This window comes from Gorilla gorilla, chromosome 20 (assembly GCF_029281585.2).
Source record: "Gorilla gorilla gorilla isolate KB3781 chromosome 20, NHGRI_mGorGor1-v2.1_pri, whole genome shotgun sequence".
NCBI lineage: Eukaryota > Metazoa > Chordata > Mammalia > Primates > Hominidae > Gorilla > Gorilla gorilla.
The window spans coordinates 67,659,857-67,687,050 of NC_073244.2; the positions used below are offsets into that span (position 1 = coordinate 67,659,857).

General features: G+C 57.5%; 2 protein-coding genes and 1 long non-coding RNA gene across 8 annotated transcripts; 2 read left to right on the forward strand and 1 right to left on the reverse strand.

Annotated features, from left to right (window-relative positions):
- The first annotated feature begins 198 nt into the window (after positions 1 to 198).
- CCDC106 (coiled-coil domain containing 106) lies at positions 199 to 6,081 on the forward strand. Of its 5 annotated transcripts, none has more exons than XM_055370629.1 (6): positions 199 to 481; positions 1,904 to 1,979; positions 2,107 to 2,211; positions 2,310 to 2,486; positions 4,188 to 4,400; positions 5,344 to 6,081. In XM_055370629.1, the coding sequence occupies exons 2-6, from the start codon at positions 1,949 to 1,951 to the stop codon at positions 5,658 to 5,660; spliced, it is 843 nt and encodes a 280-aa protein (XP_055226604.1). In that variant the 5' UTR covers positions 199 to 481; positions 1,904 to 1,948; the 3' UTR covers positions 5,661 to 6,081. The 5 variants fall into 5 exon arrangements, with proteins under 5 accessions (XP_055226604.1, XP_018871527.1, XP_055226605.1 ...); XM_019015982.4 differs by lacking the exon at positions 199 to 481 and adding an exon at positions 855 to 1,182; XM_055370630.2 differs by lacking the exon at positions 199 to 481 and adding an exon at positions 906 to 1,182 and having other exon boundaries at positions 1,660 to 1,979.
- LOC129528708 (uncharacterized) lies at positions 6,078 to 6,757 on the reverse strand. Its single transcript, XR_008674001.2, has 2 exons — positions 6,626 to 6,757; positions 6,078 to 6,419 (listed from the first exon to the last, which is right to left on the reverse strand). It is a non-coding gene; the product is annotated as an uncharacterized lncRNA (long non-coding RNA).
- Positions 6,758 to 7,856: 1,099 nt separating this feature from the next.
- Positions 7,857 to 27,175, forward strand: U2AF2 (U2 small nuclear RNA auxiliary factor 2). Of its 2 annotated transcripts, none has more exons than XM_031007778.3 (12): positions 7,857 to 8,078; positions 12,135 to 12,270; positions 13,103 to 13,147; positions 13,442 to 13,545; positions 13,964 to 14,115; positions 15,414 to 15,530; positions 16,518 to 16,656; positions 21,099 to 21,178; positions 21,262 to 21,384; positions 21,675 to 21,761; positions 22,032 to 22,280; positions 26,400 to 27,175. In XM_031007778.3, the coding sequence occupies exons 1-12, from the start codon at positions 8,030 to 8,032 to the stop codon at positions 26,532 to 26,534; spliced, it is 1,416 nt and encodes a 471-aa protein (XP_030863638.1). In that variant the 5' UTR covers positions 7,857 to 8,029; the 3' UTR covers positions 26,535 to 27,175. The 2 variants fall into 2 exon arrangements, with proteins under 2 accessions (XP_030863638.1, XP_030863637.1); XM_031007777.3 differs by having other exon boundaries at positions 7,880 to 8,078; positions 21,675 to 21,773.
- Positions 27,176 to 27,194: the final 19 nt, after the last annotated feature.

The window sequence follows — 27,194 nt, forward strand, 5'->3', positions numbered from 1 at the left end:
AGGCTGCAGTTAATCTGTAAAGTGGGGAGGGGAGGATCATGGTCACAGCCTTGCAGGCGGTGCAAACATTTAGATTCTCCCTCCATCGGGTTAAGACCTTGCTCTTATAAGGGCTGGCCACAGTCCAGAGCTTGGATGCTTCTGGTGAACAGGAGAGGCAGGTGGAGCTGAGCCTGAAGCTTAATAAACATCTGCTTATTCATTCATTTTTCTTGCCTATTTTGTGCCAGGCACTGTGCTAGGCCTCATTTGCTCTTCCGACCTCTTTTTTTGGGAGGAAGAACAAATCTGTCGTTCATACTCCCCAGAGTGGGAAAGAGCCTCCCAGAGGCTGCGATCATACCCCACCATCTGACCTCAAATACCAGCAGCGCTCCTCTCTTCAGCCCTGACTATGGCCAGGTGCTGGGCTGAGCTTCTGTGTGTCGCATCATTGCATCCTCACAAATTTAGAAGGGCTTGTAATTTCCCCATTTTACAGGTGAGTTAACAGGCTGGGGAGGAGCAGGAACAGTCAGGACTGGAATCTAGCTTTGCTCCAAAGCCGGCTCTTAATTACCAACATGGGGATGGGGGTGGCGTGTTCCTGGCCCTCATTTTCCGGGAGAGGGGTAACTCCCCCGATTTTGGCCCCCACATCCCTGAGAACCTTGGGGTCTGGCTGTAGGAGGTAGGGGAGCTCTGAGGGGTCCGCGCTGGCTAGTTCCTGAGAGAGCGTTAAAAGTAGATTCTCCTTTCGCTCCATCTTTCTCGGTGTCTCAAACACTCTCCTGCCTTCTGGGCCCATTGGGCACACCGCCACCCAATCCGGGGACCCCCGGAGACTCGCCAGCTCTCCAGGATGGGAATTTCGTGATGTTCCCTGCCTGAGCTTCGGGGAGGGCGGGGGAGTGCTGTAAGGGGCTATCGCGCAAGTGCAGACCCTCTGCTTCTGCCGCAAACGGCGGGCCTCACCTGGACCCGGGGACTCTTCAACGAGGGGCGCTAGCCTGGCCCGACTGGGCGAGTCCCCGCGTCCCTGCCCGTTCCGTCGCTCAGTTCCACGACTCGCTCCCCTGCCGCCCCGCCTGTTCGCGGGTGGGTGGGCGCTTCCCTCGGCTCCCCGTGACACTTTGCAGACGCTCCCCGGCGCCGGGCATGGGCGCCGCCGCCGTCGGTCCCCGAGCCGGATTCCGCGCGCGGGTGGGTGAGCGCGGGGGGCCTCGGCCCCTCGGACCCCGGGCACCCGCGGGCGGGGGATGGTGGCCGCGTTTGCACCCCTGCCCTAGTGCATGTCCCCGCTGGGATCGTTCCACGACCGCTCCCCCTCCCACCCGCGGGACAAAGGGCGGGGGCGGGGGCGCACCCCCACGCGTGACCTTTCCCCGTACTGCGCACGCGCCCAGCCCCCACCACCGGGGGACGGTCCGCCCGCCCACGCGAGTGCGGGGGAGGGGTGTGGGGGCCCCGAAGGTAGGGGAGGCAGCGCGCACGGGCTGGACCTCCTCCTACCCTGGGAAGTTGGGGCAGTTTCCCCCTGCACCTGCCTCTTCCTTAGGCCTGGCAGTGGCCCGCGATGAGAGAGGGTCCTTCCCCTTCAGGCCAGGTGTCCCTGGTCAGGCGACCCCTTGGGGCACCCAGCAATTTAGGGCTTCAGCTTCCTTTTCCTTCGATACCCAGGAGCCCACGTCCCCAGCTCACTTCTCCCCCAGGACCTAGGCGGCTGGGCCCCCTGCCCCTGACTCCAGGAGCCCAGGAGTTTGAAGCCCAGGCGCGTTTTGCCTCAGTCCTGGGGTCCAGGCTCCCTCCTCCCTCAGACCAGGGGTCCAGGCCAGAAGGTCCCTCCTGTCTCAATTCACCTCCCCCAGGATGGACCCTCCAGTCCATCTGCGTCTCTCCATTTGTGGCTGCCGTTTCTGTCCAGTGCCCCTGAGGCCCTCGGCTGCTGGGGTCCGCAGGAAGCCGCGCCATGAATGACCGGAGCAGCCGGAGGCGGACAAGTGAGGAAGCTGGGTCCCCTTCCCTACCCTGGGTCCCAGTGCGGTCGGCTCCAGGCTGCCGTGGTTGGGGGGTGGCCTGAGAGGCCCGGGGAATTCTCTGGGGTAACCCGGGGCCTCTCCTCTCCAGTGAAGGACGATGAGACCTTCGAGATCTCCATTCCCTTCGATGAGGCACCCCACCTAGACTCACAGATCTTTTACAGTCTGAGCCCCTCTCGGAGAAACTTCGAGGGTGAGCTGAGGGGGTGTGGAGGGACTGGAGTCAGCTGGGAAGCCAAGCCCTGAGTCCCAGGGTGTGACCTGGTCCCCTCACCCTCGCTGTGTCCCTAGAGCCTCCGGAGGCTGCGTCCTCCACCCTGGCTCTGATGAACAGCGTCAAGGCCCAGCTGCACATGGCTCTGGAGAGGAACTCCTGGCTGCAGAAGCGCATCGAGGACCTGGAGGAAGAGAGGGACTTCCTGCGGTGCCAGCTGGACAAATTCATCTCTTCTGCTCGGATGGAGGCAGGTGTGTGTGGGGTGCTCTGATCCACCTGCCTCCCTGTCCCACTATTGGGTACCCGCTCACCCAGACTCAAGGCTCCACTGTTTGGCTGGCTGGGTGGGACCTGCCATGTTGGCCCTCTCTGCTAGTCCCCTGCCTGTTTTGGGCCCCCAGGCCCAGCTGCCTCCTCGCTTGATTCCAGGGCCTCATCCCCATGAACTGTCTACTGGGGCTCGTCCTCCTGCCTTCTCTGTCAGCTCCCCAAATCCCATCAGCCTCCAGTGCCCTGCCATCTGCTTCCTCGGCCCATGGTGACTTCAGGGACCCTGGCACCTGAGAGCCCCTCTCTTCTGACTCCTAGGGGGACCTTCCTTCATCTCTTTGGCCAAGAGACCCACCCTAGTTCTTTGGGTTTCCTCAGGGGGCCCCTGCTCCTCCTCCCATCCCTGTCTTCTCCAAGATCCAAGAGTCCAGCCATCCGGCCTCCTCCTGTCCCCCCCTCCCCTCTGTGACACCAGGGACCATCTTCCCACCCACCCTGTCCCATCCTTGGTTAATGAGCACTCCTTCCCCATCAAAGACATTAAGTTCCTTCCTTTGTGGGCCTTTTTGGGTGGTGACCCCAGCAGGTGCTGTCCCTCAAACCCTGCCCGATTCCTGGGCAGTCCCCACCCACATACCTTGCTCTGCTATAATTCATGGCCAGAAGCAGCCCAGATAGCTCCCATAGCAGCCCCCAGCCCCAGCCAGTTCACAGCTAGCGTCTTCTCTTGACTGGTGGGACCCTGTGCCCTGCTTAATACATTTTGGACCCCAGCCCCATCCTCTTCCCCGGATGGTCAGGCCGTTTGCCCAACAGCCCATGTCCTGGAGAACCCACACTCTACCCCACCTACCCTCATCTCAGCCTTGGTAGCTCCTTGGCTGGGAAGACCCCTCAAAAGCTCCCACATCTCTCTTTGTGAATTCAACCCTTTCCCCAAAAAACCTGGGCAAGGGGGCTATGGTCTTGTGGTGTCTCTGTTACTGGAAGCCCAGCATCTGGGGATCTGGCCTTCCCTCTGCTCGGGAACAAACCACCTCTGGCTGCCCTTGGGCCTGCCACTGTCTCCTCTCACTGATGGTTCCATCCTGGGTGACTGACTCCTTTGCACAGACAGTTTGGCCCTGCGGCTTCGGCACTTTCCCAGTGGGGACCCTGGCACCAGAGCCCTCCCCTAACCTGCCTTCTAGAGGAATCTGTGTCTGGGCCTCCGCCTGCCGGCTCCGTCTGTCTAGATGGAGGTGGGACCCAGCCTGCTGGACCCAGGGCCCGATTTCTCTCGGTCTGACCCCCCGACTCCAGCCAAGGCCTTGCCTGCCTCCTGGGTTTCCAGAGGCTACTCTCCAGAGGTCCCGCCCAGTCCAGTGCCCAGAAATCTCTCCCTCCCCTATGGGAACCGCGCATAGTCACAGGGGTCCTGAGGCCCCTGGTCGGCTGCCTCCGTAAGACCTCTTGCCAACCCAGGCCTCTGAGAAAATGCTCCACCCATTACCACCTCCCACAGACCCCAACTGGCTCTACTCAGCCACCAGAGTCTCTACCGTACTCCCTGTCCCTCTGTCTCTTTAGGGGACCAGCCCAGGTTGGGGGATCCAGTTAGGGGACTGCAGCCTCTCTCAGTCCCGGGACCTGTGATGGGATGTCTGGTCCCTTGGTTCATGTGTGTGTCTCCATCTCCCCAGAGGACCACTGCCGGATGAAGCCTGGGCCCAGGCGGATGGAGGGGGACAGCCGTGGTGGGGCTGGGGGCGAGGCCTCGGACCCTGAGTCAGCAGCCTCCTCCCTCAGCGGAGCGTCCGAAGAAGGCAGCGCCAGTGAGAGGAGGAGGCAGAAGCAGAAGGGAGGTGCTAGTCGGAGGCGCTTTGGGAAGCCCAAGGCCCGGGAGAGGCAGCGAGGTGAGTGGGGTGCATGGGGCGGGCGCTGAGGGGCCCGGGCTGCTGAATTGCTGTGTGTCCTTCCCAGAGGTCCCCCTTTCTCTCCAAGCCCCTCCAGCCTTGCTGGAGAAAGACCCACCGGGTTCTGTCTCTCCCTCCTCCACGTGTGGTCCTGGGTTTACTTTCTTTCTTTTTTTTTTTGGCCGGGGGGTGGGGGACGTCTTGCCCTGTCGCCCAGGCTGGAGTGGTGCAGTGGCGCATTCTCACCTCACTGGAATCTCCGCCTCCTGGGTCCACGCCATTCTCCTGCCTCAGCCTCCCGAGTAGCTGGGACTACAGGCAGCCGCCACCACGCCTGGCTAATTTTTTGTATTTTTAGTAGAGGCCAGCGTTTCACCGTGTTAGCCAGGATGGTCTGGATCTCCTGCCCTCGTGATCCGCGCGCCTCGGCCTCCCAAAGTGCTGGGATTACAGGCGTGAGCCACTGCGCATGGCCTGTCCTGGGTTTACTTTTAAGTTTTGGTCCACCGTCGAGGGCAGGGCCACCTTGGGCACCTCCTTAACCTTCATCAGTAAGAAGGAGGTGCGCAGTAGGACCTACCTCAAGGGGAGGGTGAGACTTGAATAAGTGAATTCACCTGAGGCAGGGAGACGAGGGTGATGGCTGGGGGGGTCGGGGGGTGCTGGGACCGCGTGGGTTGAACCCGGCCTCTTGGCTCATTTTGTTTCCTCACCCTCCTTCCTGGGCCTGCCTCTTCCCATTTCCCACTGGTCCAAGATCTGGCTGCGCTTCTTCCCCTCCTCTCTGCCCCTTCCTTGCCTGTTGTTCTCCGTCTCCTCCTGCACCGGCCCGTGCCTCTGCTCGCCGAGATCCTTCCTTCCCATGGCCGTTTCCCTTCCCGTGTCCGCCCCCTCAGTCTTGTCCCCTGCCCCTCACTTCCGTGTCCCCGCCTCCACCCCTCAGTGAAGGACGCCGACGGGGTTCTCTGCCGGTACAAGAAGATCCTAGGCACCTTCCAGAAGCTCAAGAGCATGTCGCGGGCCTTCGAGCACCACCGCGTGGACAGGAACACCGTGGCGCTGACCACGCCCATCGCCGAGCTGCTCATTGTGGCCCCCGAGAAGCTGGCCGAGGTGGGCGAGTTCGACCCCTCCAAGGAGCGCCTGCTCGAGTACTCCCGCCGCTGCTTTCTGGCTCTGGACGACGAGACGCTCAAGAAGGTGCAGGCGCTCAAGAAGAGCAAGCTGCTGCTGCCCATCACCTACCGCTTCAAGCGGTGATCGCACCACGCCTCCGCGCCTCCACCCGGGCCTTCCTCCCCCGTGGACCCCGGTGGATGACCTGCCCCTCTCCCCGCCGCGCCCCTGCGCCTCCTCCTCGCCCCCTGGGTTGGGGGCTCCCTTAGCCGGGCCCCCAAGCGCGACGGCCCCGGACCGGCCGCGGCCCCTTCCCGAACGCCGGCACCCCCTTTCGCTTGGGCTGCCCAGCCCTGTCCTCGCCGGGCCCCTTCCTCCTGGAAAACCAGGCAGGCGGGTGCCCCTCCCCCCCCCTCGAGTAGGGGACTGTACAGACCCCGTCTCCGCCCCGGCCCCGCGGAGGAGCTGCCCACCTGATTCCCGGACAGACCTCCCCAACTCCGCGTGAGACAGAGAATTATTCAGAGAATTTAAATTAAAAAACGACGTCAAAATTTGGAGTAAACTTGGCCTCAGCCTCTTCCTAGGAGGGGGACGTGCCTGGGAGGGGGCGGCCGTCGCCCCGAAGACGGTGACGGGGTTGCGGGGGCTTCCAAGGGGGTGGGTGGTCAGGCGGGAGGATGGGTAGGATACGGTGTAATTAGCCCCCCGGAGGCAGAGATGGAGAGTGAAGCAGCTGCGCCCCAGAAAACTCGGAGGCAGAGCTCGGGAAAAGAAGCGCGGACACAGCCGGGCGCGGTGGCTCACTCCTGTAATCCCAGCACTTTGGGAGGCCGAGGCAGGCGGATCACGAGTTCAGGAGATCGAGACCATCCTGGCTAACACGGTGAAACCTTGTCTCTACTAAAAATACAAAAAATTAGCCAGGTGTGGTGGCGCGTGTCTATAGTCCCAGCTACTTGGAAGGCTGAGGCAGGAGAATCGCTTGAACCCGGCAGGCGAAGGTTCCAGTGAGCCGAGATCGCGCCACTGCACCCCAGCCTGGGCGACAGAGACTCCGTCTCAAAAAAAAAAAAAAAAAAAAAAGTAAAAAGAAGCGTGGACAGTACCCGCTGGGCTACCCGGACCGGAGCGCGGCGCGAGAGGCGTGAGTCGATGACCTCTAGCGGGGGAGGCCACCTAGCGGCGAGGCCAAGTCTGGAGGATACTTCCGTCGGGCCGCCAGGGGGCAGTAACGCCAGATCATCTGTCTCCCGGAAGTAATGCGAGATGATCCGTCTGCCGCGCCTGCGCGGCGGGAAGAGCCGGAGCGCGTTGATGTGGTTGCCGAGACAACCAAGAGGGTGGCCGGATTTAACGGTTGGGGATTAAGCACTTTCACTCTAGTAAGGGAAATCTCGCGCACGCGCAATGGGGACTGAAACCTGGTCCCCGCAACCCCCTTCACCGGAGCAGTGGGAGAGGGTGCCACAGAACGACTTTTACGCAGGCGCAGAAGCCTGTTTCCCCCTCACCCGCGGCTTCCACCCTGCGCAGGCGCAAAAAGCCGCGCTGGCAACCTCCGCAGCGGTCGCGCGCACCCTTCACCCCTCTTGCTGCTTTTGTCTCGCACAATCTTCTCAGGCCCTCCGCGAGGCCGGCCCTTTTTTTCTTTCACTTTCCCCACGCGGAGAGCCAGGTGCCGAGAACTAGGACCTCGTCCCCTTCTCTATCCCTTCCCCTGATCCACCTCGCCTCTGTCCTCCCTCCCTTTTCCGTTCCCGAAGCCGGAAGGAGCCGAGGTACCCACGGAAAAAGTCGAAGCTGTCCCCGGAGAGTGAGGCCTTCACGAAGCGGTGGCGGAAGGAGCCGAAGTTCTCTGATCGGAGGAGTGAGCAAGTGGCATCTCCGGAAAGAGCCGAAACACGGACTCGAGCTTAATCCCAGGAGGGGCCCGAGGGCGAGATCCGGAAATCTCCGGAAAGAGCCGAAGGCCGGGACGGTTAGGATTGTCGGAAGTGGCCGATTGCTTGGACAGGGCCGGCGGAGAAGATCGGAGCAAGTCCGTGGAAGAAACCAAAGACTGGGACGGATTGAATTGCTGGAAGAACCCGAACTCGCAGAGGGGGCTGGGCGCAGTGGCACACGAGGACACACGGAAACCTCCGAACGTTGAGGAGCTAATCTCGGAAAAGTTACGGAAACCTGGGAAGTCGCCGAAACCCTAGGTTCGGGTGTTTTCGGAAGCAGCCGAAGCGGCCGACTGCTTCGCCTTCGTCCAGTATCCGGAGATAGCCGAGGCGCTTCGGAGCCAGGCTCGGGGGGAGGGGCAAGCTCGCGGGCGGGCGGGCGGGTGAGGGGGCGGAGCCCGGGCGGGGCGGGGAGGGCTGCCGGAGGCTTGATTAGGTAGGAGGTGGCGAAGCGCCGGCGGCGGCCGGAAGTAGCCGAAGCCAGCGGCGGAAGTAGCCGAAGCGGCTGGAGCGGGCGGCAAGGCGAGGCGAGAGCTGCACAGGGCCCTACGCGGCCGCCTCAGCATGTCGGACTTCGACGAGTTCGAGCGGCAGCTCAACGAGAATAAACAAGGTGAGGGCGCCGGGGTCGCGGGGCGGAGGTGTGGGCGGCTCCTCGCATCGCTCTTTGCCCCCCCGCCATTTTCTCCCTCGCTTCCCCCCACTTCACGGCCGCGCGGCGCCCCCCAACCCCGGTTCCGTGGCGCGCGCCTCGTTCACGTGATGTCCCCAGCGTTCCGCCGCGCGCTAGGCGAGGGGAAGGGGGCGGCGGGGCGCGGGCCCGTGACGCATGCGCACGGCGGCTGTCCCTGCGCCCCACGTGGTCTTGGCGGAGGTGGCGCGGGGGACGCGGCGCGAGCGCGCCAGATGCCTCGACGTGAACTTTTGTTTTTTAAAATCTTTTTGGTTTCTCTGAAAAGGAGATCATGTTAGGCCCCGTAATCTCTTTTCTCCCGCTGCCTTGGCACTTCCGCTTCCTGTCGGGCCCACGGCAGCGTCTCCACGCCCCCTTTGTTTCCAAAATGGCGGTTGTGAGAACTTGGCGGGGGGGCACCTTTTCCTCCTTCACGTGGATGAGGGCAGATCCGTTTCGGCGGATGCTTGGAGGCCACGGGCTCCTCGCGTACTACTTTTCCTTTTTGCTGATTTGCTCTGATCTCTCCCGCCAGGTGGTTTCTGCCCTGTCTGTTGGTAGTGGGGCGCCTCATATTAACGTGTTTGGCGCATGTTCCCTAAAAGCATCTGCATTCTTTGAGTGTCCGCACGCACACATCCTGCATATGCGGGGCTTTTGGCGGTCCCGAGAATCGCGATATGGAGTGTTTGAGACAAACGTCAAATCATTTACAATCCCAAACTCAGGGCACCTGATAATACTCACTCTCAGATCTCAATATAGAGATAAGAAAACAGGTTCTGAGGGAGGAAGAGGGATCTGGCCCACTGCGCTAAACTCTTCACTTACGGGGAAGGTGGGAGGCAGGTTCCCTTCAGGGTATCGAAAATTGTGATGGGTTAGAACAAAAAGCGTGGGGCCCTGGTCTTAGGGATTCCAATAATATTAGAAGTGGGAGAGTTGTTAGACTCTTTAAAAATCCTCCGTGTTTCAGTTTGTGAAGAAATACAGGACTAGGGAAGATTGGAGACTTGTTTCTTTTCAGGCTTCAGCTGCCCATGTTCCTAGCTCGTTCGGAGGACGAAATGAGGGCTGAGGAATTTTCCTTTGAACCCAGGCTAGAGTTGGGTAGGGGTTGTATTAGGAAACAGTGCCCTGGGGAAGCAATAACGTTTACTGAGGGTCTGTCTGACTCTGTCTTAGTTGATGGACTGCTCAAGAGCATAGGCTTCGGAGTTGAGCACGTCAGGAAGTTTAGATACCTGCTTTGTCGTTTAGTAACTACTTTTAATACGTTTATATCTTTTTTTCCATTTGTAGACTGATTATTATTTTTTTGTCACCGGATTTTGAGAAGATTAAAAAGGATGATAGTAACGATAGATGTAGTTAAACTCTGAGCGCTTACCGTGTGCCAGGCTCTTCGCTAAACTCTTAGCATGTTTTACTAAGTGGATCCTTGTAACAGCCTTGTGAGGCCAAAATTTCCACCTCTACTGGGGAGGAAACTGAGGGCTCAGAAAAGTTAAAAACTTTCTCAGGGCTCAGCTAGTCAGAGGCAGAGCTGAGATTAAATGGGGTAACATGTAAAGTGTGTGGCATGTGGCTTTGCGTACACTAGGTGTGCAGTAAGCGATCTTTGCAATTGTAAAATTCCGTGCTTAGAGAGGAGGGTCTTCCGCTCACAGAGATTGTGTCAGAGTTGGGAAAGGGCAGGAAAAGGTGCTTTCCAAATGTCATTCTGCCACACAACACCTGGATGGAGTAGATATGACCCTCGTTTAAAGAGAAAACCAAGTCTTAAAGGCTAAGTTGCTTTTGCATGGTTTTTGTTGTTCGTAAGCAGAAAAGCAGGTACCGATTCTGAGCTCTGGCTGCAAGGCCAAGTTCCACTCTGCTGGACCAAGTGGAGCTGATTGGGCGGTTCTTTGAGGCTCTCAGATGGTGCTTCACCGGTTCTCCCGGGGTTTCCCTTTTGGTGCTGGTAGGGCAGTCCCTGAGACCTGGCATTGCTCCTGGGTTGGCGGAGCTGCTTCCATAAGATGACCACAATACAGTGTTTTGAGCAAACGAAGCTCTCATTGTTTTTACCTGTCCAGCATCAGTGTGTGGGAGAGGGTTCTTGCCATAGGGGAAGCTCTGCCCGCGCGTGTCACTGCTTGTAGTCTTTGTCTCTGCGGAGGACGGGCCAGCTTCTGTACGTGTCGCCTTCTGCTTCAGTCGTTTCCTCTGCTACCTGTATCTACAGGGAATTTCCTTGTCTATATCCCAGGCACCCAGCGGGCATCATTGCTTTCTCTGCGTGGGTTCCTGTCTGCCTGCTTGCCTGTTTCAGAGCCTTAGCAGCAGAAAGGGCTCTTGGGGCTCACAGCCTGTCCATCTTATAAGCGTGGAGCTGTGCCCAGTGCCGTGCCTGTGTGCTTACCCCGCTGCTTTGCACTGCTGGCCTGTCCTGCCGATTGTTCCTCCCAATTTCAGTTTTTGATTTTGGGGTTTTTGGCCTTCAAGGGGACAATTATATTGTCATTAATGATTCTAGCCAGACCTGAGTGTTCTGCCTGATCCACATTCGAGAGTATGGCCTCGTGCTTAACTCACTGATGTCAGAGTGTTTAAATTCTGGTGTCACCATTTCCTAGCTGTTTGACCTTGGCAGTTGTGATCTCTCTGTACCTTAGTTTCCTTACCCATTATGTCAGCCCCCAGCAGTGTTTTTCCGAAGCAGTAGTGAGGATTAAGAACAAACAAAACGATTTAGTACAGATTCCGGTTGTAGGAAGCATCTCAATATTTGTTGCTGTTTTTTTCCCTGCTGGGTGCATATTTTTCTGAGTGTTGGTGGTTTTGGAATTGTGATGCTTTTCCAGACATTCACATTGCATCGCAAAAACGTGAGACAAAACACCGTGGGTGAGGCTGAAGTTTAACATCCTCCCTCTGCCCTTTCCTCCTCTTGTCCCCAGGGATGATCACTCCATGAGATGCGTGTTAACATATATGAGCACCTTAACGTGTGCCTCTTTTTTGTGTGTGTGCTTCATGGCTAGTTGAGAAATCTGGGTGTCTTTGAATTAAGGACATGGTGTGGCGGTGCTCATGAACACCCCCCCAATGCTCATGGTTTATCCTCCATCTTGAAGGGCTGATCTCCCTTCAGGGGTTGCAGGGTCTGGTGAGAGCAGAGGTTTCTGTGGTTTTGCCAGCGAGGCTCCGTTCCTAGTGGCTACCTCAGGCAAATAGAGGGTTGAGAGAACCTGCTGGAGGCTGGCAGAGATACCCGCCCCTACTCACGCCTTTACAGCCTCTCCAGTACTTGGCTTTGAAGGGAGTGAGGCTGAGAGATTCAAGTGGTTTGGGATTCAAGTCTGGATGGGGCAAGCTCCTCCCCTGACCTGCTGAAGGAGAGGAGGGCCTCTTTCCCCTTCAGTCTGCAGATTCTCCGAGGCCCTTCCCTTCCCCTGGGAAGGGTGCTTGCTTCTGCATTATTCACCGGCTTGGGAAGGGATGGGTTGAGTTTCCCTGCTTCCTGGGGATATCAGATCCTGCCTGGGACCTGACCTCTAGTCCTGATGGTGGGGCTGTGGGTGCCAGCTAGTTGCAGAGGTCTTTCCTGAGGGGTCGCTGGGTCCCTTCAGGAAAACATCATTGGGTCTCTTGATTCCCCAGCCTCTAGCCCTGCCCCTCTCAGGGACGACCCTGGGGTCAGGCCCCTCAGCCCTCGAGGGGGACCAGGAGCCAGCCTCCTCTGTCTTCTCTGGCTCCCCAGCTCCTCCTGAGCATCCTCAGGTATCTTACACCCCGGGGGCATTTCCAGGCCCCGTCCCCCTGGTCCCCTCATGGTCCCTGGACTCGCTTGTGGACCCAGGAGGCCTGTTAATTCCCTTCCTCCATTGAATCCCTTCCCTTTGGGGGTGGCCTCCCTGGGGCTTGGGACATAGCCACCAGCGCGCAGGGTGGGCTGGGCCCACATCCTTACTCCGCTTATCCCGTGCCCCTCCTCTCACCCTTGCCCAGAGCGGGACAAGGAGAACCGGCATCGGAAGCGCAGCCACAGCCGCTCTCGGAGCCGGGACCGCAAACGCCGGAGCCGGAGCCGCGACCGGCGCAACCGGGACCAGCGGAGCGCCTCCCGGGACAGGCGACGACGCAGGTACTAGGGCTCAGGGATCCCCCTGGGCCAGCCTGGGAGTCGGGGGGTCGGTGTTGGCCGGCCTATGGGTGGCCTGTGTGTGTCTGTGTCTGGGCCCGGGCCCTGTGTGCCTCGTTCGTTCTTTGTGTGGATCTAGGGGAGGGATCTACTGCTTGGTCTGTCTTGGATTCCGATTTTTTCCCCCGTTTCTGGGGTTTCTTTCATTTTCTGTCTTGGTGGTTGCTGGTGGGTTGCTGGGGGTAATAGGTTCTTTATGTGGAGCCTGGGAATTGATTTTGTGTTTTCCTTCACAAGGGGTTGTTCTCTGTCTCTGACTCTGAGGGCCTGTTCCTTCTTTTCGACTCTCTGTGGCTCTCTGTGGGACTCTCTTCGAGGGGGTTGGTCTCTGCCTCCAGTTTCTTTCTTCCCTACCTCCCAGGAGAAGGGAGCTCTTGGGACTGAGGCAGTATCCACAGCCTGGGCTGACTTTTTGGCCCAGGGGTGTCGGTTTCCACCGCCTCTTCCCTTCTAGGCTCCCCTTTCTGTTCTCTGCCCCCTTAGGTGAGGAAGGGCAGGATAGGCGGAAGTCCTCCTGCCTCCTCCCAGCTCAGTTTCTCCAGCTAGAGACTGGTCCTTCCTGGCCCGTGGCCCCTTTCTCCTTTCCTCACTTCCTCTTTCCTGGGGGTGGGAGTGTTTGGGGGGAAATGGCAGGGCTGAGGGTGGCCTGCTTGCTGCTTGTTCACCGCGGCCCTGCTCCCACCCTGGGGCTCAGTGCCCTTGGGGGGGTGTGGCATGTGGGGAAGACGAGGGTCCCCAGTCACCCCTCCCCATACCTTTCCCTCCCACCCCCCAGCAAACCTTTGACCAGAGGCGCTAAAGAGGAGCACGGTGGACTGATGTGAGCTTCTCTTCCTGCCCCTTCCTCCCTGATGTCCACTCCCTTCACCTTCCTCACGCCCGTGCACCCTGTCCCGCCCATTTCCAGCCCTGGCCCAAGCACTGGGAAGAGTCCACTTACCTTGAAACCAGCACCCCTTTCCCAGGCCCTGCCCCAGACCCTCTCCTTCCCTGGAGAGAGTGGAGCTTACATGGTTGCGGGGAGGGTGAAAGGGTGCCTGGGAGGGGGCTCGCAGGCCCACTGTTGGTCAGACTGAGGTTGCCCTGCCCCGCTCTCCCCTCCCACCTCCCCCAGTCGTTCCCCCCGCCATGAGAAGAAGAAGAAGGTCCGTAAATACTGGGACGTGCCACCCCCAGGCTTTGAGCACATCACCCCAATGCAGTACAAGGCCATGCAAGGTAGGCCCCTGGCCGGGCTGCTCCCAGAGCGGGAGGGTACAGGGGTTGGGATTCTCCGTCAGTCATTCCCCTGTGTGTGTGCTTGGAGGGGGTCAAGGACACAGGTAGAGGGTTGCACACCCCTGGGGGTTCTGGTCTCTGCGCTTTTGAAGCCTCCCTAGAGGAGGAGATGACCAGAGACACCCGTGGTTGACAGGGGAATGAGGCCTCCATCTGGACGCCATTAGGAAGTGAGACTTCTTAGGAGCAGCAATTACTGGATGGGGGTCCCGAGGGTGGAAAGAGGGTTCTGGAAGGTGCTAAGGCCGAGAGCCTGTAGGAGCTTTCTGCTGAGGAGGGGAACTCCCAGTGTGTGGTGGGGGGTGGTCACTGAGCATTCCCCTGATGGGGTTTTATCCCGCTTTTACCCCCTTTGAAGCTGCGGGTCAGATTCCAGCCACTGCTCTTCTCCCCACCATGACCCCTGACGGTCTGGCTGTGACCCCAACGCCGGTGCCCGTGGTCGGGAGCCAGATGACCAGACAAGCCCGGCGCCTCTACGTGGGCAACATCCCCTTTGGCATCACTGAGGTACTGCCCTCCCCTGCCCCTACCCTCTCCCTTGTCCCTCTACCCCATTCCTCCCCTTCCCTCCATTCCCTTTCCCCAACCTGCACGGGTCAGACTCTGCTCCTAAGACCCCCCGGCCCCCTCCCAGACGGACCGATGGAGTTGAGCCAGCCAGGGGCCGGGCTGGGGGTGGCCCTCCCTCCCTCCTCTTCCCCTCTCCCGTCTCCCCTCCCCCCAACCTCCTCCAGCAACCCAGGGATCAAGCACACACATAATGTACCCACGTGTTGTACCTACGTGTCGGAGAGAGACAGAGAGGGAGACTTGGACACACACACACACACACACACACACACACACAGACGCACGCTGCCCCTCAGTTTTTTTCTGACACGCCTCTCGTTCTCTGCCGCCTGTCCCCTATCCTCTCCCCCATGTCCCTCCCATGGTCGCTGTTCTTTTATTTTTGATCGCCCCTGACCTCCCCCTTCCCCACCACTCCTTTTCCCTCTCCCCTCTCCCCAACCCCTTCCTGTGGCACCCCCTGAGAATCCCGAGATCAAAGAGTTGTTTCCATTTCTCTTTAAAGTGAAATATTGTGGGGCTGAGATCCCTCGTAGCAACAAAAAGTTTGCTACCATCGTCGAAGGCAAGTAAGGTCCATTCTGACTTTCTCAACCTGCACTTTGCTACATTTGATAAACCAGCCCCCGGACTCCAGGGCCAGATTCCTCCACATCACTCTTTTCTCCTCCCCTCCCGTCCCTGCCCCTCCTCCCTACACTCCTCCTCTCCTTCCCCTGCACTCTTGACTTCCTCCTCCTCGCTCGTCTCTGTCCTGCTCTCCCTTTCTGTCCTTTGCTCGTCTCTGCCCCTGCCTGCCACTTCCTTTCTACTTTCCTGCCACTTTTCTGTCTGTCTCCACTGGGTGTCCCTTCCTGTGTGCTCTGTCTCTTCATCTCTTCTGTTTCGTGTTTTTCTTCATTTTGTGTTGTCATCATGCCCTCTGCCTTTTCTTGAACAATCTTCTCCTTTCCCCTGATTTTTTGGGGCCCCTGTGGCTGTCCCCCAACGCCTGTCCATCGCCTGCCCTTGGCCGTCTCTTGCTACTGCTTCCTCCCCATTTTCTCTCTTGCTTCTGTTCCTACTATTGACTTCTACACCCCCACCCATATTCCACTGTTCCTTCCCCCCCTCCTCCCTCCCCTCATCCCTCTCCCCTTACCCCCAAACCCCTCTGTGTCTCCCTCTCTCACCCTTCCCCTCCTCTCTCCACCTCCCTTCCCCCGCCCCCCCCTTGTCTCCTATTCCCTCTGCAGGAGGCCATGATGGATTTCTTCAACGCCCAGATGCGCCTGGGGGGGCTGACCCAGGCCCCTGGCAACCCAGTGTTGGCTGTGCAGATTAACCAGGACAAGAATTTTGCCTTTTTGGAGGTGAGCTGGGGGAGTGAGTGAGGTCCAGGAAATGCGTGTGATGTGAGGGCCCAGCCCTCAGGCTGATGTTGTGTGGAGCTGCCTTGCGCTGTTTCCACCGGGCCCTCTGCAGCCTCTTCTCCACCCGGTCGCTGAAGTGAGCCCTGTAATAGCATTACAGATCTGATCCTACTTTCTGCCTTCTGTTTGCTTTCTGTGTGACCTGAGAGGCCTGTTTGGTCTCTGCAGACGTCTTTGGCCTTTTCCAGACCATTCCGGCCCAGTCCTCTCTGCACTCTGGCCACGCTGACCTTCCCAGAACCTACCATGCTCCTGCCTGCTTGGCTAGAGTTCTTTACGCCAGCTAACTGATGTTCCTAACTAGTCTTCTGTTACCCCGGCTAACTGATGTTCCTAACTAGTCTTCTGTGTCTGTGTTTCTCAACTGTCGGGAAAGGGCCTTGGTTTTTGATTTTCGACTCTTGGTGGACTGATAACTCTCGTGAAGTACTGTGAAGGTGTGGGCAGTGTTAGCTTACTGCAGAGGTTTCTGAGCACTCCCTCTCACTGTCTGAGCACTCCGTCTCACTCTGTCTCTCTCACTCTGTCCTTGCCTCACTGCAGTCCACTTGCAGTTGCATTGCTCCGGAGATGGGCTGAAATGTCCCCCTCACCAGAAAGACTCCAGTACTGTCATCTCCCCGTTCAACTAACCTTTCCCGTAACATCCCTTTTCAGCACTTTGTCCCTCTTCCGTGTCGTCACAGCCTGCAATTGTGTGTTTGCCTCTGTGTTTGTGTTGGGTGCCTGGTGTTTTTAATGGTCGAGTGTGAGCTCCTGGCAGCAGGGACATGCGTGTCTGTTGTCCTCCCAGTGCCCAGCCTGGGGCCTGGCATGTTGTATTTGTTCACATGAGTGAAAGGAAAGAGGAAATCCCAATCCTGGAACACTAGGGGCTGTACTAGTCCCTGACCCCCATCCCTCACCACTCCTTTCTCTTTCATTCAGTTCCGCTCAGTGGACGAGACTACCCAGGCCATGGCCTTTGATGGCATCATCTTCCAGGGCCAGTCACTAAAGATCCGCAGGCCTCACGACTACCAGCCGCTTCCTGGCATGTCAGAGAACCCCTCCGTCTATGTGCCTGGTGAGTGGGGGATCCATTAAGGGCCCCCTTCTCCCCCAATCCTGTTCCCGTGGCCCGTCCATCCCTTCAGCCCAGCTGGAGTGGCTTAGGAAGTCGTGTAAGTACTGTGGAAGATAGGTGCCTTTTCCCTGCTTCCCCTAAGTCTCTGTGAGTGGGGTGCTCTCCTGCTGGTAGAGAAGGTGCCTAGGGCCGGGAGAATGAGCTGTCACCTGCTTGAGGACACACAGCTAGTACGTGGCAGAGCCAGGATCAGACCAAAGGTGCTGGGGAAGTGAGGGGCTTGTGGCCTGGACCTCGTGCCTGCTTTGCGGCTGTGGGACCTTGGAGGGCTCAGTCTGTGCCCGTCGGGGCTGCTGTGTGTCAACGGTTGGCAGCAAAGCTCCTGCTGTGGGGTCTGGCACCTGGGTATTCACTTGTTTTTGTCTCCTAGTGTTTGCCTTGAATCTTGGTTCTGGGCCATTCCCCATAGCTGTGTTGAACATCATCTGTAATTGGTAGGTAACATAGCAGACCAGGGGTTGGCGACCATGTCACTGTGTGTGAAAGCAGCCAGACGGTGTCTGCATGCGTGGGCCTGGCTGTGTGCCGGCACTCCTCGACATGCGTGGCTGCTGAGGTTGGGCTTTCCTGTGCTTCTCACAGGCCACAGAATGGTCTCCCTTTAGAAAGCTTGCAGGATGTGCAAAACCAGGGGATGGGCCCTGTCAGCCCACAGGCTATAGTTTGCTGACCCTTGCAGTTGACGAATGGGATTTGAGGGAGGGCTTGTCTGATGCCCTGTCAGGGTGCGGCTGTGTCTCAGGCCTGGGACATGGAGGAGGTGGGGTTCTGCCGGCGGGTACTCACTGTTTGAGGAGCCCTTTTGGAACCGAGTCAGCTCTTCAGGGCAGGCGATGTGGAGCCCCAGACGGAGGCACATCTGTGTCAGGCAGGACTTGGGCTAGGTCCCTCACTGGCCTCCAGTGCTTTTCTTTTTGTTGTTGTTGTTGTTTTGAGACAGTCTCGCTCTGTCACCCAGGCTGGAATGCAGTGGCACGATTTCGGCTCACTGCATCCTCCGCCTCTAGGGTTCAAGCAATTCTCCTGCTTCAGCCTCTGGAGCAGCTGGGATTACAGGCACCTGCCACCATGTCTGGCTAATTTTTGTATTTTTAGTAGAGGCTGGGTTTCACCGTGTTGGTCAGGTTGGTCTCCAACGCCTGACCTCAAGTGATCCACTCACCTCAGTCTCCCAAAGTGTTGGGATTACAGGCATGAGCCACTGCACTCAGCCCAGTGCTTTTCCATCATGGGTTTTGGTAAATTCAGCTAACCTTTTAGAGCCTGTAATATATGTTGACATGCTCCCAGTCGATATGGACTTTTTACGTATGGGTGCGTTTCCCCGATCAAGCTGCAGAATGTCTTCCCCACGACTCTTCCTGGTGAATCCACTGCGTTTTCCTTCATTTTAAATCCCGTGAGTGGCCCGCCACTTGCAGGTGCTTAGTCTGTGTGTCAGGCGCTGTCCTAAGTGCCCTCCATGCATGGCAGTTCTACGATACAGGGATTGGCAAGTTACAACTGAGAGGCCAACGCTGGCCCACTGCCTGTTTTTTGTTTTTTTGTTGTTTTTTTTGAGACGGAGTCTTGCTGTGTTGCCCAGGCTGCAGTGCAGTGGTGTGATCTCGGCTCACTGCAACCTCCGCCTCCCAGGTTCAAGCGATTCTCCTGCCGAGTAGCTGGGATTACAGGCATGTGCCACCACACCTGCTAATTTTTTGTGTTTTTAGTAGAGATGGGGTTTCACCATGTTGGCCAGGCTGGTCTCGAACTCCTGACTTTGTGACCTGCCTTGGCCTCCCAAAGTGTTGGGATTATAGGCAGGAGCCACCGCTCCCGGCCACTGCCTGTTTTTGTAAGTAAAGACTAATGGCGGTGCAGCTGGCCTCACTGTGCAGTGCCTCCTTCCTGGGTAGGGACGTGTGGTGGGCCTTGGGGAATAGGAACCGTGGGTTATGGATCTAAGATTGCTTCTCTTACCAGGCTGAGGAGCTTGACTCTTCTGAAGGTGATGGGGTGCTCTGGCAGGGGCTGAGCTGAGGGCAACCCCGTGATAGTGGCTGCCGAGCTCCTCTCAGGCGCCCCCTGCACCAAGATGGCCTGGTCACCATGGGAGGGGACATTCCTCCATCTTACAGATGAGGAAAGAGCTTCGGGACAGTGGGGATCCCTGCTGGGTCTTCCCCATACCGCCTCTGCTCCAGGTGTGATGCTTTGTAGATGCAGCCGCTGCAGAGGTATGGGGCCCTGTTTCCCCGCCCAACTCTTGGAACATCCCTGCCAAGCAGGGCTTGTCCTCCTCAGTGATGAGTGGAGGAACTCAAGACTCCGAGAAGATTCCTTTGAAGTTGTTGTCATGTAACAGCGGCTGACCCCACTGACAGAGCTCACAGTGTGTGTCTGGGCTGGGTGGGTCCTGTTGCGGGCATTGAGTCTGGCAGATGCCCGGGCCATGGGGACTGCCGTGCCTGTTCTCACGTCCTCGACTGAATCAGCACTTGGCCTGAGCTGTTCTCACACACGTGGCTCACATGACGGGCACCAGTGTTCTTCCCATTCTACAGATGAAGACAGAGGCCCTTGGAGGCTCATACGGTACAAACATGACTTGAACCCAAGGAGCCATGAACCCAGGGAGCCCAACTCTTGTACCCTTGGCTCTGTGTTGCTCAAGTGAGACGGGCAGAGCCAGGGCTCGCGGCTGAGCTTCCAGTGTGACCCATTCTTCCTTGGACCCAGGCAGAGCCTGCAGCCTGCCATGCTGCCTTTGGGGAGTCACAGCTGAGTGTGGGCTCTGGAGGCTGCCTTTTTCCTGCCTGTGTGTCTTTGCTCTGTGCCTCAGTTTTTGCCTTCTGTGCTGTATGTACAGCATTGCTGTAGGAGGTTGAAAGTCTTACAGGATGCCTGGCCCATGGGGTGAGTGCTCGGTGTGTGTTCCTGCTCCCGGGCTGCTGCTTCTTGTCCCTGTAGTATAGGAGCCGGGTCTCCTGGGGTCTGTGTGGCCCCGTCTGGTGGTTGGAGCCGGCTGGGTTGGTGCTTCCAGTTCTGTGGGGGCAGCGTCATCATGGGCTGGAAGGGCTTGAGTGAGTAGGTGGGAGAGGGTGTGTGGGGGCGTCTCCTCTCCTTCCATGGGCAGAGCGGCTCATGCTTCTGAGGCTCTTTCCCATTTCCTGTCTTACCTATTCCTTCCCAGCATCAGGATGGAGGTGGGATGGGGCCACTCACACTTGGTGTGGAGGCTGCAGAGGAAGGGGAGGCCATATGGCCTAGGTTTTGAACTTGGGAGTCAGGCTGGTTGGTTCCCGGGGCCTGGCATAGCTGATATCTGACAGGACGGCGTCAGGATGCATTGGCAGAGCCTGTGGGGTCTCAGGTTGAATCATCCCACTAGCAGGCACTTGTCTGTGAGTCCAGAGTTCAGCGGACAGGGCAGGATCGAGGGCCAGTAAATTCAGCTGATAAGCCCCCACTCTGATATGTCAGCCCTCGAAGACACTGGATCCTGCATCCCACAGTCAGCCCACAGTTCCCAGTGAGATCAGAGCAGCTAACGCTGCGGATGCTGTTCTGAGACTTCCCGGGCAGCTGCGGCTGCTCATCGTGTCGTGCCACCCCTGTGAGGGCATTTGCACCTGGCACCTGCTGTTCTGACAGGGCGTGAAGGGAAGGGACTGAGCTTTTTTTTTTTTTTTTTCCTTTGAGACGGAGTCTCACTCTTGCCCAGGCTGGAGTGCAGTGGAGTGATCTCGGCTCACTGCAACCTCCGCCTCCTGGGTTCACGCCATTCTTCTGCCTCAGCCTCCCGAGTAGCTTGGACTACAGGTGCACGCTACCACAGCCCGCTAATTTTTGTGTTTTTAGAGAGACGGGGTTTCACCATGTTGGCCAGGATGGTCTTATCTCTTGATCTTGTGATCTGCTCGCCTTGGCCTCCCAAAGTGCTGAGATTACAGGCGTGAGCCCCCGCGCCTGGCCCGGACTGAGCTTTAATGGGAGCCTTGCCTGGGTGGCTGTCAGAGAAGGGGTGGGGTGTGTTTCGACTCACCAGTAGGTCCCGAGCCCAGGTGACCTGCCAGCGTTCCACAGCAGCAGGTAGCAGATGTGGGTGTGAACTTTGTGCCCTCGGAGCGTTCTGGAGGATGTTCTAGTTTGAGATTCCCCTGAGGCTGGGCAGATTTGGGAGACATGGTGCGTTCTCCCCGAGGAGCCTCTGTGTGCCACTGCCCAGGACCCTCACTCGTCAGATAAGGCTGGGGTGGGGTGGGCACATGGCGACCCCTCCCTCGTCAGATCAGGCAGGAAGTGTTCTCTTTGGCAATTGAGGAGCTCGCCGTAGACTGTCCAGGTTTTGGGAGATAACCTGGTACTGGAATTGAAGTCCTCCTCTTCTCTGCCCATAGGGGTTGTGTCCACTGTGGTCCCCGACTCTGCCCACAAGCTGTTCATCGGGGGCTTACCCAACTACCTGAACGATGACCAGGTAACTTCCCTGCCTCCCTCCAGCCCCGTCCCCCAACCCCGCCCCACCTCATCCCAGCCCTGATGGACTCTCGGCTACTGCAGGTCAAAGAGCTGCTGACATCCTTTGGGCCCCTCAAGGCCTTCAACCTGGTCAAGGACAGTGCCACGGGGCTCTCCAAGGGCTACGCCTTCTGTGAGTACGTGGACATCAACGTCACGGATCAGGTGAGTCCCCGGTCCCTGGCCGCTGCCGCGTCTGTCCTTCCCTGCCCTGCGCTGTTGCCAAGCCATGGTCTCCCCTCCTCAGGGGACGGGGCGGGAGGCGGCCAACCTGAGGCAGTGCCCTGCGTGTGGGCTCGTCCCTGTCCCATGGTGTCGGCTTTTTCCAGGCTCTTAATCCCCTTTGCCTTCCCCTCTTCCCCCACCAATGCCCCGGCTTGGGGGTAGGTGTCGGGCTCCTGGTCCCTGACCCCACCTCTCCCCGCACCCCCCCACCCCTCATCCTCCAAACGCAGGCCATTGCGGGGCTGAACGGCATGCAGCTGGGGGATAAGAAGCTGCTGGTCCAGAGGGCGAGTGTGGGAGCCAAGAATGCCACGCTGGTGAGCCCCCCGGCACGTCATCTTCCATTGGCTCGAGGGACCCCGGGGGTGGGAGGGGCTGGCTAGGGACAAGCGTTCCTGATCTTTCTCCCGGCTTCCATGGGAAGGCATCTGGGGGGCATTCAGTGCAGTGTTGGGGAGTCGGGCTTTAGGTGTTGGAAGTGGAGAGATGGCCTTTCCCCTGGGGGGGCATGTGAGGGGCCTAGGCTTGAGCAGAGGGAGACTGGGTCTCGGCCCCCTGTGACGCCGCTGCCTCCCCTGGCCCCACAGAGCACCATCAATCAGACGCCTGTGACCCTGCAAGTGCCGGGCTTGATGAGCTCCCAGGTGCAGATGGGCGGCCACCCAACTGAGGTCCTGTGCCTCATGAACATGGTGCTGCCTGAGGAGCTGCTGGACGACGAGGAGTATGAGGAGATCGTGGAGGATGTGCGGGACGAGTGCAGCAAGTACGGGCTTGTCAAGTCCATCGAGATCCCCCGGCCTGTGGACGGCGTCGAGGTGCCCGGCTGCGGAAAGGTCAGGAGGCCTTGGGCTCAGTGCTCTCTCACCCTCTCCCCCTCCTCTTCTCCGCGCCCTCTTTCTTCCTCTCTCTCTCCTCTCGCAGCACGTGCATGTAGGTGTGTGCCATCACTGAGTGCCGCCCTCAGGCCTGGCCATGGGAGATGTTGGTGACCCTGAGGGGTTTGTGGCCCTGTGGGGGCCCAAGACCTGCAGGCGAGACAGTAGCTGGGGAATGTAGCTCTGTATTGCTGTAGAACTTGGCCCTGCTCCCCCTTATATGGCCTGGCTTGTGCAAATGGTTTTGCCTGGTCTGTGGAGTGGGGAAGAGTGCCGGGAACAGTCCCGAGACACCTGCTGATGTCTCCTGTGTGCCAGGCACCCTGCTGAAGCTGTGTCTGTGTTCACCCTGAGCCCTCCCCGTAGCCCCTGAGCCCCATCGTGGAAGGAGACAGGCACAGTGGGGGTGGCTCACACTGGCAGGTTTTAGGTTCTCGGAGTCTGATTTCAGACCCTGCTAAGTCCTGTCACCTCCAGCGCCGTGACAGGTGTAATCACCTCACCTCGTCTGCCTCATGAGACGGTGGTGGTGAGGGCGTGTGACCTGCTCTTTGATCCCCTTGCTGGGTGTATGTATGGAATTCCCATCATACCAGGCTCTGATCTAGACGCTGAGGGTTCAGTTGTGAATAGAGGTCCCTGCTGTCCTGTGCACCCTGCTGTCCTGTGCACTCTCCTGTCCTGTGCACCCTGCTGTCTGTGCAGCTGTTAGAGGACCTGCATGCCGTATTGAGTTGGGGCAGGGGCCCCGTTCCTGGGTGTGCTGTTCATTCAGGGTGGTCAAGGTCAAGAGGTGGCAGTGAGCAGGTGAGTGAGCAAGGTGGTGGGGCCAGGGCAGAGTGGCAGGCCTTGGAGGGCTGCATGGGTCTTAGAACGACCGGTTATTTTGAGCCAGATGGGAGGGAAGCAATATTGAGAGGCCTCCAGGGTGGTCACGCCTGGCAGATGGAAATGACCCCACATAGTGAGGTTGGGGGTGGGTGCGGAGGCACAGCAGGTACTTCCCCCGGCCCTGGCTTCCCTGCTGAGCCCTGCAGGGCAGGATGTGGATCAGCAGGAGGGCAGAGAGGGTGCTGTGGACAGGATGGCTTGCCGGGAGCTGGCAGGGTTGGTCTTGCCAAAGCGATGCCACAGCCAGGTTTGTCAGGACCAAGGCTGGCTCTGCAGGGCCAGATCGGGCGTGGGGGCCTTCTTACGTCATGGAAGCAGCTTGGCTTTCCCCTGGAGTTGGTGGGCTTTTCAAGGAGAAAACAGGGCTGTGGTGGTGGCATTTTTGAGGTGATTGTGGCTGCAGCTGGGAAAATGAATGAGGTCTCCCGCAATAGTCTGGTGAAAGATGGTGATCTGATTTAAAGTAGTAGCAGGGGATGGAGAGAAGTTGATGGATTTGAGGGAGACTTGTGCCTGGGAAGTGTCCAGACTTTGGTGATGGGTGTGGGTTTGTGGGGAGGGGAGGAGAAGGCCTATGAGCTGCTTAGTGGCAGCTCTGATGGTGGGGATGGCAGGTGAGATGCAGGGGTGATGAGCACGTTGTCGGGGGTGAGCGGGGGGTGGGGGGCAGCTAGCTGGCTTTGCGGTTTCTGAGACACCCAGTACAGATGTCAAGGAAAAATTAGCGGGACAGGTCTGTGTTCCCAGCATGAGGGCTGATGGACACTCAGGTGTCGAGGCCCTGCTTGGGATGTCGGAGTGGTTTGCCCAGGGAGAGCAGGGTTGGGGAGGGCGGCTGGAGAGGTGGAAGGAGCATCTTACAAAAGGGGCATGGGGAAGGCCAACGGCATCTCCTCTCACTGCAGCTCCTGCCCACTGCCCTCCAGAGTCCTCTTCCCTTGAGCCGGTATGTCAGGGCTGCCCTCTGGTGCTGGGATGGAGCTTGGCTCAAGCAGGGGCTGAGGAAACATTTGTGGGAAGAACGAATGGAGAGACCCTGGCCTTTGGGATCAGCTGACCTGTTTTGCATATTAAATTTATTGCATCGGCGGCCGGGCGAGGTGGCTCACGCCTGTAATCCCAGCACTTTGGGAGGCCGAGACGGGCGGATCATGAGGTCAGGAGTTGGAGACCAGCCTGGCCAATGTGGTGAAACCCCGTCTCTACTAAAAAATACAAAAATTAGCCAGGCATGGTGGCAGTGCGTGCCTGTAATCCCAGCTACTCAGGAGGCTGAGGCAGGAGAATTACTTGAACCCGGGAGGCAGAGGTTGCAGTGAGCCAAGATTACGCCACTGCACTCCAGCCTGGGCGACAGAGCAAGATACGGTCTCAGAAAAAAAAAAAAAAAATTACTGCATCGTATTTTTGTTCTATTCTTAAATTTTTTGTTACATGTCTTTTCAAATATACTTAAAAGTAGAGACTATGATAGTGATACGTTTTTATCATAGTATATGTGCTAATATTTTGGTGTTCCTTCATCTGGCTTCAAGTTACCAATATTTTGTCATTCTTAATTTTCATATTCAGCTTATTTCTCCCCCCTCCTCTTTTCTTTGCTGGATTATTTTAAAGCTTATCAGGTTTATTTCACCTGAGATCCTTAAGTATATTTCTGTTATTTCTCAATTAACATTTTGGGTCAGATAACTTCTCTGTGGGGGCCTTTGCTGTGCGTTGTAGGATATTGAGATGTATCCCCAGCCTCCACCCACCGGATGCAAGAGCACTACTCCCTGCTGAGACACCCAAAAGCATCTGCAAAGATTGCTCAGTGTTCCCTGGGGACAACCCCCCTCCTCCAGTTGACAACCACTGCTCTAACCAGATAACCTTAAAAAATTGTTTTGTTTTGTTTTTTTAACAAAACCACAATAGCATGATTAGATTAGCGAAATTCCTTAGTGCCTATTCCGTGTTCAAATTTTTCTATCTCAAGAATTTTTTTTTTTTTTTGAGACGGAGTCTCGCTCTGTTGCCCAGGCTGGAGTGCAGTGTGCCCGCCACCACACCTGGTTAATTTTTTTTGTATTTTTAATAGAGACGGGGTTTCACCGTGTTAGCCAGGATGCTCTCGATCTCCTGACTTTGTGAGCCGCCCATCTCGGCCTTCCAAAGTACTGGGATTACAGGCGTGAGCCACCGTGCCCGGCCAATAATTTTTTTTTTTTTGAGACGGAGCCTCACTCTGGCACCCAGGCTGGAGTGCAGTGGCGCAATCTCGGCTCACTGCATCCTTCACCTCCCGAGTTAAAGAAGAGTAGCTGGGACAGGCACCCGCCATCATCATGTCCGGCTAATTTTTGTATTTTTGGTAGAGATGGGGTTTCGCCATGTTGGCCATGCTGGTCTTGAACTCCTGACCTCAGGTGATCCATCTGCCTCAGCCTCCCAAAGTACTGGGATTACAGGCGTGAGCCACTGTGCCCAGCCGAGAATATTTTTTATGGTTTGTTTCAGTAAGGATCCATATCAGGTCCCTACCTTGAATTTGGTTACAAAGTTTGTGTAATTTATCCTTTGTACCTCACTCCCTCTTTTTTTTTTGCAAGCTCTTTTATTTGCAGAAGAAATAAGTTCATCTGCTATATAGGATTTTCAATGTTTGTGTAGGCTCATTGTATCCTTCCCTCCCTCCATTTTCCTGTAAATTGGTTTAAGCAAGGTTAGAAGCTCGAATAGATCAAGGTTCAAGTTTTTAAATTTTATTCAACCTGGGTTTGAATCCTAATTTTTGAGCTTCCCTTAGCTCATTTATTGTTGGGAGAACATGGCTGTTGGGGTGGTTCTGGGAGCGCCCACCATGGTGGCTCGTGTGGAGTAGACACTCAGCACGAGGGACCCCTCCCCCGCGGTGAGCTCGTCTAGGCCTCCCGCCTGCCCTCTATGGCTCTGCTGAGTTTCTGGCATGTCTCTATTCTTTCTCCCTCTCCATGCCTATGGTGTGTTTATGCTCTTGTTTTTTGATCCTGGAGAATATTTGGGTGAACTCCACCAAACCTGCACTAAGGGTCCCTTTCTGACACCTGTGGCGAAGCCCCCTCCTCCCTGTCCCTTCCTGCCTTCAGTTCTGGGGTTGGGTGGACGCTGACTGGCTGTTGGGCGTAAGCCTTGTTCACAAACCTGCCTCTCCTTTCCCCACAGATCTTTGTGGAGTTCACCTCTGTGTTTGACTGCCAGAAAGCCATGCAGGGCCTGACGGGCCGCAAGTTCGCCAACAGAGTGGTTGTCACAAAATACTGTGACCCCGACTCTTATCACCGCCGGGACTTCTGGTAGAGGCGGCTGGGGGAGGGTGGGGGCAGGGCTGGCTGGGGGCTTCTCCCCACTCCCGCCCCCCCCCTTATCCCCCTCTGAAGACGATGGGCAGAGGAGTGACAGCCGCAGACACACGACAGCCGGCAGCAACTGGAATGGCAGCAATTAAGGGTGGGGGGCGGGGGTTGGGGGGTTAGGGCAGGGAGGGGACTGGGGAAGTGCGCACACAGCCCACACAGACAACACGCACCCACACAGACACAGAGGGAAGGGGTTGGGATGGGGACAGGGTGCACAGCAGGGCGGGGTAGGACCCCAGCCCCTCCCAAAACAGCCTCTCCTTCTCCCTTAGACCCCTTTCTTCTCCCCTTCCCCACGGTAGGAACATAGCGTGTTTATATTTTATGGCCAAACTATTTTGAATTTTGTTGTCCGGCCCTCAGTGCCCTGCCCTCTCCCTTACCAGGACCACAGCTCTGTTCCTTCGGCCTCTGGTCCTCTCTGGTTCCCTCCTGGGTTTCTTACGTAGTTGATTTTTCCTCTTTAGTCTCCCTCGACCTGCGCCCAGCCCTGTGGCCCCTGCCCCTCTCCTACTCTCTGTGGCAGTTTCATATTTGCTAAGACGAATTTGCTCATTAAACATTTTGTTGTATTTTACTTTATGGAGCGGCTGTGTGTCCA